The following is a 12,151-nucleotide window of genomic DNA, read 5'->3' on the forward strand; positions in this document are numbered from 1 at the left end:
CCCAAGGGCACCCCAAGGCACAGCTCTGTCTCCGGACGCCCACTGCCACTTCCTCCGAGGAAGAGCTCCCTTGGCGCGTGGCTCGGGCAGTGGCTTCCTTCCACTTTCTGTGACCTTGGCCAGGATTTTGAGAGTTTCTCCTGTCCTGAGACTGGGGTCAAACACTGGTTTAATGCAGGGGAAGGCCCTGGTCACACTCAAGAAGACAGCCGATCACATCTCTTTACGGTGGAAACATTAATCTTGATTTATTGAAAAAGGGTTACAGTTATTCCTCCGTTACACAGGTTTAAAATATTTTAAAACACCCTTTCCTGGGCATTACAGTTAAAACGTATGAACACGTCTACTGGATTTTTAGGAAATGTACAATGTGTCACTCAACATTCTAGTTTTGAAGGGCCTGACGTCCTAGAACCTTTACCACAGGTTTCCTTTGAACCGTTTTCTTTTTCTTTTCGCCAACATGTGGACCAATTATGTAGATGAGGGGGAAGAAATAAAATGACGCCAAAAGAATTTCTGCAAATATAAGAAGTGATTTTATTGCAATATACCATAGCTAAGTGGTCTGGGGAAAACGGGACACATTTTGACTTCAGTACAAATTACAACAGCTTTGAAGGGTCCCATGGAGGAAAAGATCGACAGAATCAAAGGAGAACTCGGGCAGGATGAGAAATCAAAGTGGAATCACATGACCTAGACAAACCCACAGGGCGCCCTACGGCGATGCTCCGACATGGCTTTTCTTTTGACGAGATGAAGGAGAGGGTCCCTGGCACATGCTGGCATCCTGGGTTCGGAAGAATCTCGAAGCCAGGCTTTTCTTTGGCGACAGCAAGACTCAGTTTCCAGAGGAATCCAGGAAATCCTCGTGGGTGGTGTGTTATTCTTGGGTTGCTCCGCAGTGGTTTCCTGAGCCGGAACCACGGTCCAATGAGGCGGGGTGGGCGGAGAAGAGCACCAGAGCTGGGACCTGTCACAGCTCCCCCCGAGGAGGCTGCACAGGGCCCTGGGGCCTGTCTTGCTTCTCCCATTGTGGAAGGAAAGGGCATTGCACACGGGCAGCTTTTCACAGTAAAGGGATCGCCCCTTCCTCGCTGGCCCTGCCAGCCCTCACCCTCGCTCAGGGAAGACCGGTATCAGATGAAGCCCGGCCGGCCCCGCACCCAGCGCGTTTGCAGATGGAAAAATCCACATCGCTTTCGTGGGGAAAAGGCACCGCTGGCAACCCCGGAGGGACTCCCAGAGTTCATTGCACATCTGTCTGTCTGCTGGGGCTGCAGCAAAGGCGGCCCAGCTGAGACCACACGCTGCTGCTTCTATTCAGTTCTTGCAACAAACGCAGAGATTAGCACCACAAACATTCGGCAACAGAATACAATCCGCCATCGTTACACCGTGGACCATGCAGAAAGCGACCATGTGTTGTGTGTGTGTGTGTGTGTGTGTGTGTGTGTTTTCAGATCACAGATGCATAGCCTAAGTTTGGTACCCAGCCCGGGGCGGCTTCACTGCTGTCTGGGAGGAGAACGGGGCTGTGGGAGGGAAGGTGACCCGCATTTACCTTAATGTGCTTGGCAAAAACCCGGATGGTGGAGGCAATAGCCGGGATGGAGAAAGACGGGAGAACGAGGCATGGCAGCTACCCCCAGTGTCACCTTCAAGGAGATCTTAACAGATAGCACCACGAAAGAGAAGTGGAAAAATGAGCACCAAGTTTCATTTAATTATCATCTACAGAAAATGTGGTTTCCCTGCCCTGGACATCCTCCCATCAGGCTCTGCAGGAAGAAACATGGAAAAAGGAAGCAATCAAAATTAACTTAAGCCTGCGTTTCCATCTAAGCGCATGTGGAGAAGGCGAAGTATAAAATCCTTTTTTCTTTTTCTCCCTGTTAAAAAATAAAACCCAGAGCTAATCAAAGGCTTGTCTGAAAGGGGGACCGGCACCTGCTTTTTAAATGGTGGGGTGAATTCTTGCTGCCCTTGGCAAACTTCTCATTTCTCACACGTCCTTGAGCGGGCAGGGGTGTGGACCGCATCCCACAATGGACACCCCGCCTGTTTTTTCAATTCTCCCAGTGGGACCCAAGCGGGGTTTACAGGCATGATTGAAAGTCAGGGACACTGTACATTTACGACAATACAATACAAATATTTACTTAAAACTCACAAAAACAAAAGCACCTTTAATCCATCGGAAAGGCACACGCAGGATGACATTTGGCCTGTGAATGGATCTTGTTAAAAACAGAGGCTCTGGAGGGTGAGGTGACCTTTACAAGGCTTGCCTCGGAACAATTTTCGAAGGTCGGGGGAAGTACACATCTTCAAGTTGAATTTTTTCCAAAGAACAAAACATGATCTCCAAATACTGCAGCCACACCCGGGCCCCTGTGGACCCTCAGTGAACGAGATCCACGGGCTCGGGGGCGAGACGCGTGGGCCCCGTCCCCTTCCCTGGGGAGTGTGGTGTAGACGGAACGGAGCTGGAGGAAGCAGCAGCTGCGGGGCATCTAGGTCATGTGATTCGTCTCCGGGGCCGGGACTCCGGCTCTTTCCCTTTGCTCTCTCTGGGTGTGGAGTGGGCCCGGCGTGGTGGGGAGGGACGAGGGGCCTTCACCGTCCAGGACACCCACGGGCGGTGCGCTGAGGTCACGAGGTTGCTCTTGGGGCCAGGCTCGCGCGGCTCCTAGCCCAGGAAGCAAGCCGGCCCCACTTCAAATCCGAATTTCTGTGACGCTTCACCGAAGTCGTTGAACATGATGTCCACAATGGGTACTTGCTCCACCTTGGGGGTGTCGATTTCCACAACGGTCTTCTGATACCCTTTCTTCGTCTGGGGAAGGGGAGGGAGGGGGATGCGGGTCAGCGGGGGCTCCGAGATGAACCAGCCATCCACGCCCGCCACGGCTCCGAAAACCCACCCACAGCAGGCAGCGCACCCCAAGACGTCCGCCTCACCCCCCCGTCGGGGAGGGGCACAGGAGCGCGCGTGAGGAGGCCGTGCAAGGGTCCCCTCCCCACCAGGTGGCACATCCACACCAGGGACTCCTTGTCCGAAGATGAAGAAGTCTGAGAATCCCAAGACCGCGACAGCTGATCGCAGGCCCTCCCTGGGGCCGTCAGCGGGCTGGACCACGCTCGGAAGTGAGAGGGATCTGCGTTCACAAGTTCGAGGACAGGGAACCTCACCCGCCCTCAGAGGAGTACCGGGTAAACTGAGGCATGGAGGGACCGGGCGAGCTTGGGGGAGGAGCATCTGCTGGGATGAATCAGGCCCTCCCTTGTTCCGACCACCTGTTCCATCCCTGTGAGCGTCTGAGTTCACGCTCAGCACCGCCCTGGGGGACGTGAGCCCCACGTTTCCGATTAGCAGAGTGAGCCCCAGGAAAGGGACAGAACTGCTCCAGGAGTGGTGTCACCCCTCTCCCGCCCTCCACATCTCCCAGAATACAGGGGGTGAAGGTGCAGGTCCACCCTGGTCAGACAGCACCTACGCCCAACCCTGAGCATCAGGACATTTGTCAGGGATGCACTGACCCCGTCCCCCATCAATCCCCCCAAGACGAGGGTCCCGGATCCTCGTAGACATGGTCCGCCCACCTGTCTGGGACCTTGCACTGGACCAGGCACATCCTTAGCTGGATCTGGCCCCGGGGAGGCCCTCCCTCCTGTCTTTTCCCCAGCGAGGCACGTCCAGCTGAGGGAGAAGGCAGTGCCTCCCGGGGCCTTGTTCCCCTCCCGTGGGACAGCGTGGGTCCATCCCTCTGGGGGAGGCCGTGACCATCACCTGGTGTGACCACATAAAGCCCCTGGAGCCCTGCATGACCCTGGAGAGGCGCTCAGTAAGTCCAGCTGCTATGAGGCGGCCTTCACTCTCTGGGCGGCAGCTTCCACGACGGCCCCAGCCCCCATATCCCCCACGGATCCCTCCCCAGGGGGAGCCCACTTGGTGAGGAACAGCCCCTCACAAGGGCACCTTCATGTGACAGCAGCTCAGCAACCCCGCGGCACCATTAGGGACAGACTGTGTGTGGCCCCCAGATCCGGGGGAGGGGGGGAGGCTTAGCTTATGGTGACCGAGTTGGGAGGCGGAGCCATTGGGACCCAATTAGGTCAGAGTGGAGCCTCGTGAATAGGATTCGTGCCCCTTTAAGAAACAGCCGGAAAGCTAGCTCTTAACCCCACGTGAAGGCGGCTGTCTGTAACCCGGGGGAGGGCCCTCACCAGAGCCCTTCAGCCGGCGCCCAGCTCAGACATGCTGCCTCCAGAACCGTGAGAAACAACTGCTTGTTCTCAATAAGTCCCTGGTCTGCTGTGATTTGTGACGGCAGCTCAAGCAGACCGGGAGAGATGCTGGGCCACAGCCATCCAGCTAAGCTGCCCCCAGAGTCCTGGCCCTCGGAAACTGAGTCAAATGACAAATATTTGTTGCTTTAGGTGCTACCTTTGGGAGGTAATTTGTTACAAGCCATGGATAACTAATATGCTCTCTGCGGCTTATTTTTCTCCACTGGAGCTCCAGGAGGTGGAGAGGATGGAAGGGAGCCTCATGGGGGCAGGGCTCCTGGCCAGGCCTCCACGAAGGCACCGAGCCTGGGAGAGACCTGCTCTGTGAGCTTCTAGACGTCGCCTCCTGAAGGGCCTCCCTGACCCCGCGAACTTGTCCTCCCCACAGCCCTGCCTTAAGGAGAGCGCTCACTCCTACCCGCAGCAGGCCAGGCTGGAAGTACTTTAAAGCCAGGACTCGCGCTTACGAGCCAACGTGCGCCCCCTCGGGAGCTCGTTAGCACTGCCGGCTCTGGTCCCTCCCAGAGATGGGATTCAGGAGGCCTAGGGTGGATGCAGCGTCTGCCTGGTTTAGACGCATCGCGGGCAATTCTGACACACGTGGGTCACGGCCATCCCCTGAGCGACACTGCCTGAAGGACCTGCTCCGGTGGCCAGGAGCTCAAGGGCACAGATGCTACGAGCTTCCGACACAGGGTCCCCAGAGAGGATGCCCAGCCACGCCCCTGCAGGATGGAGCCCTGGGAGGAAGCTGAGCCCTCGCCCTCCCTCGGCCAGTCCAGCGAGGAGGGGCCAGAGTCCACCCTGCCTGCCCCAGCTCTCCCCGCTCACTGGTCCGACAACCACCCAGCAGGGACTCAAGTGAGACGTCTGGGCTGGCCTCCCCTGGGCCGCTGCTGTCACGGGGAGCTGTGCGGCCTCGGCCACAGGCGGCCTGAGCCTCGTGCACCAGTGAGCTGGGCAGCCCAGCCCTCTCCTTCCCCACAGGGAGTGGGGCAAGCAGCCCTTGGCAGGGCCAGCGCCCGTCTCTTCTGCCCACGAGGGACGGCGGCACGTGCCGTCGGCAGGGTGATTTCTCTCGGACTGATGGGGCCCCAGAGCTCCGATGATCAGAGCGCTTAGAGGGGGCATCTGTAAGCTGTCAGCCGCCGTGTGCACACTGCCCCATTACCCCGTTGTTCCTGAGGCATAAATAACCACTACGGGCTGGCAATGGCCCCCAGGGGTGCGCAGAGCTGCACAAACAAGGGGATTTATGTGGCGTGGCTCCTTGGGCCTCCTGCCCGGTCATCTGTGCTCCTCCACAGGGCTGGCCCTGCTCAGTGGCCCACCCATCAGGCTACAGGGCCGCACCGTGCCAGCGTCCGAATCCCAGTGTCTTTGGCCCTTATTTTTTTAAATAGATTTATTTATTTATTTTTGGCTGCGTTTGGTCTTCGTCGCTGCGCGCGGGCTTTCTCTAGTTGCAGCGAGCGGGGGCTACTCTTCATTGCGGTGCACGGGCTTCTCATTGCGGTGGCTTCTCTTGTTGCGGAGCACGGGCTGTAGGCGCGTGGGCTTCAGTAGTTGTGGCACGCGGGCTCAGTAGTTGTGGCATGCGGGCTCTAGAGCACAGGCTCAGTAGTTGTGGCACACAGGCTTAGTTGCTCCGCGGCATGTGGGATCTTCCCGGACCAGGGCTCAAACCCGTGTCCTCTGTATTGACAGGCGGATTCTTAATGACTGCGCCACCAGGGAAGCCCTGGCCCTTATCACCATGTGAATCAAGCAGGCCCCCCCGCCCCGGGGGAGGCAGCTAGCACGCATTCCTTCAGGCCTCCTGCAGGATTACCTGGGAGGGATGTGACTTTTCAAACTGTGGCTGAACTTCTGGTGGGCAGCGGAGTTGGGTGGGGTGAACAGAGCGCTGACCGTTCCAGGCCGTCCTTCAGAAGCACCACTATGCCCCACCTCCATGCTCTGCTGGGCCCAACCCTCCCTGGAATGCCCTCCCCTGCCTGAAGGAACATGGGCCCATGTCCTCCATCATCAGGATTATTCTGTTTAGGTCATGACCTCTCCACCTCCTCAAAGGCAGCATCTTTTCCAGAAGTAAAAATGTCAAGGGCCAAATCTAGATATTCCCATGATGCTAAGTCTTGCCTCTGCATTGGCGATGCCCAGAGGACCACTACAGAGCTCAGAAATGACTGCCAGGATTCCTGGCGTCGGGGCAGAAAATTGGATCGGTGTTGCTGATTTTCTCAAGGAGAAGTTCACGGTCGGGAGTCCCGTGGATCTCAGCTGCGGAGCTCCTGGGCAGCAGGGCTGACTTCTTTGGGTGGAGGCGAAGGAGACTGGTCCTTCCAGCCTTCTGAGCGATCCCCAAATCTTTGACTGTCCTTCCTTCAGAATGGCAATTTTGTTCCCTGGGGCGCATGTGGCCATGTCTGGAGGAACTTCTGGTTGTCACAGCTGAGCGGGTAGAGGATCCAGCTGGTCAAGTCCAGGAATTCTACTCAACATCCTACAGTGCACAGGACCCTTCTACTCCCCTGCCACACCCACACACAGCAAAGAATGATCTGGCCCCAAAGGCTGAGAAACTCTGGTCTAGAACCAGCTTTTCTCTGCATGCCTTAAGGGAGCAGAACAGGAATGACAGGTGGAAATAATGGGCAAATGGGTGCCGGCTCATTTCTCAGAAGAGCTTCCTAACACTGAGACTTCAGAACCGTGGCCTGGGCTGACTCAGGAGGTAGTGAGCTCCCCGTTGATGGAGGCATTCAAGGTGCAGCTATGCCAGGAAGGGACTGCGGTGGGAAGGATGCTGGAGTGGGAATTAGGAGACTCAGCTCTGCCATACCCTGAGGGTCTTGGCAGGTCACTCACAAAATAAAGCAAAGACCCTGATGAGCGGTTCTCACCCAGGAGTGGGGAGTGCTCCTCGTGCCCTGGGTGCATGGATGCTGGTGATGTCCTGAAAGGCCCAAGCAATGGGCAGCTGCCCCAGATGCTGACAGCACACCCACGTCATCAGGAGACGTTGGGCCAGAGGGAGGACTTTGGATTGTAGGATTAAGGAAGGTCCGAGCCTGCCCTGTACTGGGAGCCTGCAGAGCCGGGAGGTCAAGTTCTGAGTTCGACAGCAGTACTGGAAACTTCTGGGCAGGGAGCTTCAAGAGGAAGAGGCATGGGGGCACTTGAATCTTCCCAGGAAGCTCTCAAGAGTGCAGGAGGCTTCTGAACTGCATTAGGGGGCCAGGGGCATCTGCCTTTTCACCCCAGTCGGTTCTTCACAAGACACATTTTCCCAGCATCCCTTCCAGGGAATGGTCTCTCTTCCAGAAAACCAGTCTGCACCCTTTACCAGACGACACGTATGGGGTCACCCAGAGTGTCTCCCTTTCTGCCGTGGAAGCCAAGGAGCTCCAAGCCCCGTCGCAGGCTCTGCCTCTGCTCTACGAGAGTCCCTGTTTCTCCTCACGTCTCCACCTTGACTGCCTTGTGCCTGTGAGCCCGCGTTGCCTAAAACAATCACAGGAACAGGGATTCTTCTGGGGCTCGTGGCAGCTGAGCACGGCTCTGAGATCGTTTTAGGCACGTGCCCCCGGAACGGCCCTGTGACGTGGTGCTATCATTACTTCCGTTTGTAGAACACAGACATGAGGGATGATTTTATCTAGTGCCTCACGACCTTCTGGGAGCAGCTTGGGGTTTGCGTCGGGAACGTGAACAAATGCTGGATGGCTGAGGCTTCCGGATGCTTCTGGATCCCTTTCCACAGGGAACTGCATCCCTATCTGACCTTAAATAGGGACCAGTTCTGCGCATTCCATGGGCAGGTCTGAAGGACTGACCGTCACCAGTCCCAGGGGCCAGGGCAGCGTGGAGGGGAGGCCCAGCATCCCGGGGAGGCCGCCCTTCCGGGCACCCTGGCCGCATGCCTGCCCTGCACTCACCTCTAGCCCCAAGGAATCCCTGGGGGGTTATAACTGGATCCTTTTGTAAGGAGAAGGACTGGAGCTTCCCACAGCTGAAGGGTCCATCCCAGTCGCAGCGGGGCAGCCGGGGAGCAGGCAGGACGTGAACTTGGATCCACCTGAGTCCTGCCCTCAGCGGCTACTAGCAACCCAGTGGGTCAGCGCTGCCCTCCCACTTTCCTGCCTTGCAGGGCCATCCAGACACTCTGGCTTGGCCAAGTAGCCAGACCACCTCAGCAGGCCTTAGGGAGAACCCTCAGATCCCACACACACGCCCCGAAAGCGCAGGACAGGAATGCCCAGCGAGGAAGATGGACGCACAGGCAGGAGCGCTGGCTGCTCACGAGCACACAGAGACAGCTCAGTGCCCGGGACACCTGTGACCAGCTCTGATACATGTCCTGGCCACTCTGTACAGCAAGGGTGTTGGAGCCAAGTGGTGAAACCTTCTGGAACCAGGAAGAACCAGAAGGGACTGCACATGGTTCCCTCAATGTGGAAATCCACGGGAAGGGCCCTGACCGGAACTGGGGCCTGGGAATTAGCGAAGAGCTTTCCCGACCTCGAGACCAGAGGCTCAGTGCCTTCCAGAGGAGGGTGTCCACAGGCGCCGGCACCGCGAAACTGGCCCTGGACACTAAGTGGGGTGGATCCCCCACTAGCCCTGTCCCCCAAGGGAGCCAGGCTGGGTGGGGGGCCTCGGGCAGGGTCTCTGGGGAGCAGGTGGTGAGAGGCCGGGGGTCTGATGTCAGATGTGACACTAAGACCTGCAGAGGCGGTGCTTCCTGCTGACACCCCCACCTCTAGCCCTGGAAAGGCCACAGGACGGACATGTCCGAGGGTTTCACCAGGACTGGGCCCCGTGCACGGCCCAGGACAGGAGGACGCAGCTCAGACCCGGGCTGCCCAGGGCAGACGCAGCCCTGGGAGGCACAGTCGAGGGGCTGACCCTGGCAAGCGCAGGGGCCGGGGGCCAAAGAGTGAAGCAACCCCAGGCCCGACTGGCTTCTCGGGCCTGAGCAGAACGTCCTTCCCAGAGGGTGGCACAGGGTCCAGGGAGGTGACCCAGCGAGGGCTGGGGGTGTCACAAGGGCTGACACTGTCACCGCCCTCTGAGTCTGCAGGACACCTCCCAGCACGGCCACACTCCCAGGAGCAAACTCAGACTCAGCTCCGGACATTCCCCAAAAACTGGAGGCGTCTCAACTTCCGAATTGGACCAAGAACGCTCCATGTCACAGCAGGCACGGGATCAGGGACCCCGGTCGGCCTTTGCCATCAGGTCTCAGCGTGGCCTTCCCGACCCCAGCTCCGCGGGAAGGTCCCCACCTCTGGCCTAGGGTTTCCACGTCTGCCAGCCACGGTCAGCGGCGCTGTGCCTGGGCCCTCGCTGCGCACAGGGCCCGGCACACGGTAGGTGCCCAGGAAGTTCGTGGTGACCGAATGAACTGCATGAGGCACTGATGGATGCCGTCCCCCATCCCCACCCCCAGGCAGGGCTGAGGGCGACACTCACAGCGCAGCCATCCACCAGGGCGCGAATGTAGGGGCTGTTATCGTAGGACATCTCCTCATCGTTGGAGCCCAGGAAGCGCATGGCCTTGTCGTAGCTGCCCGTGGCGGCGTCCTGCCAGGCGACCGACTGGTAGCAGTTATAGGTGATGTTTTGGTGGGCGGAGGCGCTGAGCAGCCGCAGGAAGGTCATCTGGACCACGCCCACGGGGTTGCCTTCAGTGTCCACATAGGAGAGCTGCAGGGGCACAAGAAGGGGCGCTCAGAAGGGAGGGGACACAGGCTGTGCAGAGCCCCTCGTCCACACGGCCGGAGCTTCCAGAGCTTCAGCCACTCGCTGTCTCCTCTGGAGCGTGGGCCACGCCAAGAGCCCCACCTGGAAACCTGCTGCAAGCCCGGGCCCCGGGCCCCGGGCCCCAGGCCCCAGGCCAGCATGCACTGGGCTCTCTGGGGGGTTCCCTGGAACACTGTGAACCATGCCTCATTCCTTTCAGGGACCTAGATAACCCGCCCACTCTACTTTACCTGCTTGGTCCCTACTCAGCCTCCAGGGTTCAGCTCATGTGTCTCTGCCTCCAGGAAGCCTGCCAGGGTTAGGTGCCCTCACCCACCTTGGCCCGGTTCAGTGTCCACCCTTCCTACTGGCTGTCAGGCCCTCCACACCAGCACTGGACGCCTGTGTCAGAGGCACCTGGGGCCCGGTCTGCAGCCCTCCCTGGACCGTGAGTACCCTGAGGGCATGAGCTTGGCATGTACATCCCTGTCACTGTGCCCCGATGCCGGAGAAAAAATGGTGCTCGTTAGATCATGCGAATACATGGAAACCACGGGCTGACCTCTGTGACGTACAAGGACCTGGCTGGGGCCATGAGAATTGGAGACAGGAAGGGCAGGTGGCTTCGGGGAGGAAGAGGCCTGAGGCATGGGGTCTTGGCCAGCAGACAGGAAGGCTGGCCTGTGAGAGGGTCACAGGACATACGGCCAAGAGCCAGAAGCCTGGAGGGACCAGGCACCATCGTGGAGGCACAGGGGAGAGGCCCTTCTTGCCCCTGCCCCGGCATGGAATCCAGTGGAAAGCAGAGTGGGCCGCGCCGTGGCCTGGGGTGGTCAGCCCACACTGAGCGGGCAGCCCGGGGCGCTCCGGTGGCAGGAGCCTCGCTGAAAGCCCCGCTCTCTGCCAGCAAACCCAGGGCAGCACCGGGAGACAGTGTTGGTTCTCCAGTGGCTTCTCAGCATCGCAGGTCGGATGCACGCGGGGCTGAGAGCTCAGCCGGGCGCGGGCCAGTGCCAGGCGTCCCGAGAGACAGATCAGTTCCTGCGTCTTCTAAACTGCAGCTTTCTGAGCTGCTGGACACAGCAGGGGCGGGGACAGTCCTTAGCCCCTGGGACGAGGCGGGTCTCTCCTCTCCCTGAAGGCCCTCAGCGTGAGAGGCCAGGCTCTCCTCACACACCCAGGAGAGCAGGCTTGGCCCATCACGTCTCCCCGTCAGACGATGCACAGACGGACGTCAGGATCTGAGACCCGCGTTTCTCCTCCCTGCTCTGTCTCGGACCCTAGCCCCCAGCCTACCCTAAGAGAGCCGTCCTGAACACACGAGGGAGAATTTAAGCCGATACTGTGCACGTATGTATAGAGATGTCTACATAGTTAGAGCTGAAGGCAGTGAGCCAGGCCTGGGATCCTGCCCTTGCCGCCGGAGCTGGGGGTAGCGCAGAGCTGCTGGCCAGCTCCCCACACGGCCACCAGACACCGACTTCCAGCCGGACCTTGAGGAGGGAGAGTGAATACCAACCGCAGTCTGGGCCATTGGCTGTTCCTCCTGGACGGAAGGCGACTGACTGTAGGAAGGACGCATGCGCAGAGAGAGGTGGGCAGTGCTGGACGCAGAAGGACCTGAAGCCCCCAGTGCCGGGCAGGTGGAGGACGACAGGCACGGCCAAGTCCCGCCCCACGATGGAGTCCCAGAGCCCCGTCATGAGCCCCGCCCTCCCAGGGGGAAGCAGCTCTGCAGTATCACCTTGACGTGGGGCGCCCAGGGCAGCCGGCCCAGAAAAGCACCTCTTTCTTCAGGGAGGGACCTGTATTTACGCCCTGTCCACTCTGATGGTCACAGGCCGCTAGAAATGATGCCGCAGGAGAATGCCAAAGACGAGGTGATGTTTCCCCTAGACTGTCCCTTCACCTCCATCCTTGGTCAACTGTCTGCGAAACAGGACCCAAGCAGCAGACAGGCTCTGGGCTGGCGGCTGAAGTGGGTGTTCTCTACCTGCTTCCACAGAGCAACGGGGTGGGTGTGCGGGGTCCTGTCTGGAGAAGGCCACCAGCACGGCTGCAAAGGACCACGGCCCCGGCTCCTCCTGACCCCCCCCCCCCCCCC

General features: G+C 59.2%; 1 protein-coding gene across 1 annotated transcript in view; it reads right to left on the bottom strand.

The window, feature by feature from the left end:
• Positions 1 to 236: 236 nt before the first annotated feature.
• Positions 237 to 12,151, bottom strand: part of COL5A1 (collagen type V alpha 1 chain) — a 116,923-nt gene continuing 105,008 nt past the window's right edge. The window contains exons 63-64 of the mRNA XM_024762362.1: positions 9,778 to 10,011; positions 237 to 2,845 (exon numbers count right to left, since the gene is read on the bottom strand). Of these exons, the coding sequence (XP_024618130.1) occupies positions 2,699 to 2,845; positions 9,778 to 10,011 (381 nt within the window). The 3' untranslated portion in view covers positions 237 to 2,698. The remainder of the gene's footprint in view (positions 2,846 to 9,777; positions 10,012 to 12,151) is intronic.

The sequence above is a fragment of the Neophocaena asiaeorientalis genome, unplaced genomic scaffold (genome assembly GCF_003031525.2).
Source record: "Neophocaena asiaeorientalis asiaeorientalis breed wild unplaced genomic scaffold, Neophocaena_asiaeorientalis_V1.1 scaffold78, whole genome shotgun sequence".
NCBI lineage: Eukaryota > Metazoa > Chordata > Mammalia > Artiodactyla > Phocoenidae > Neophocaena > Neophocaena asiaeorientalis.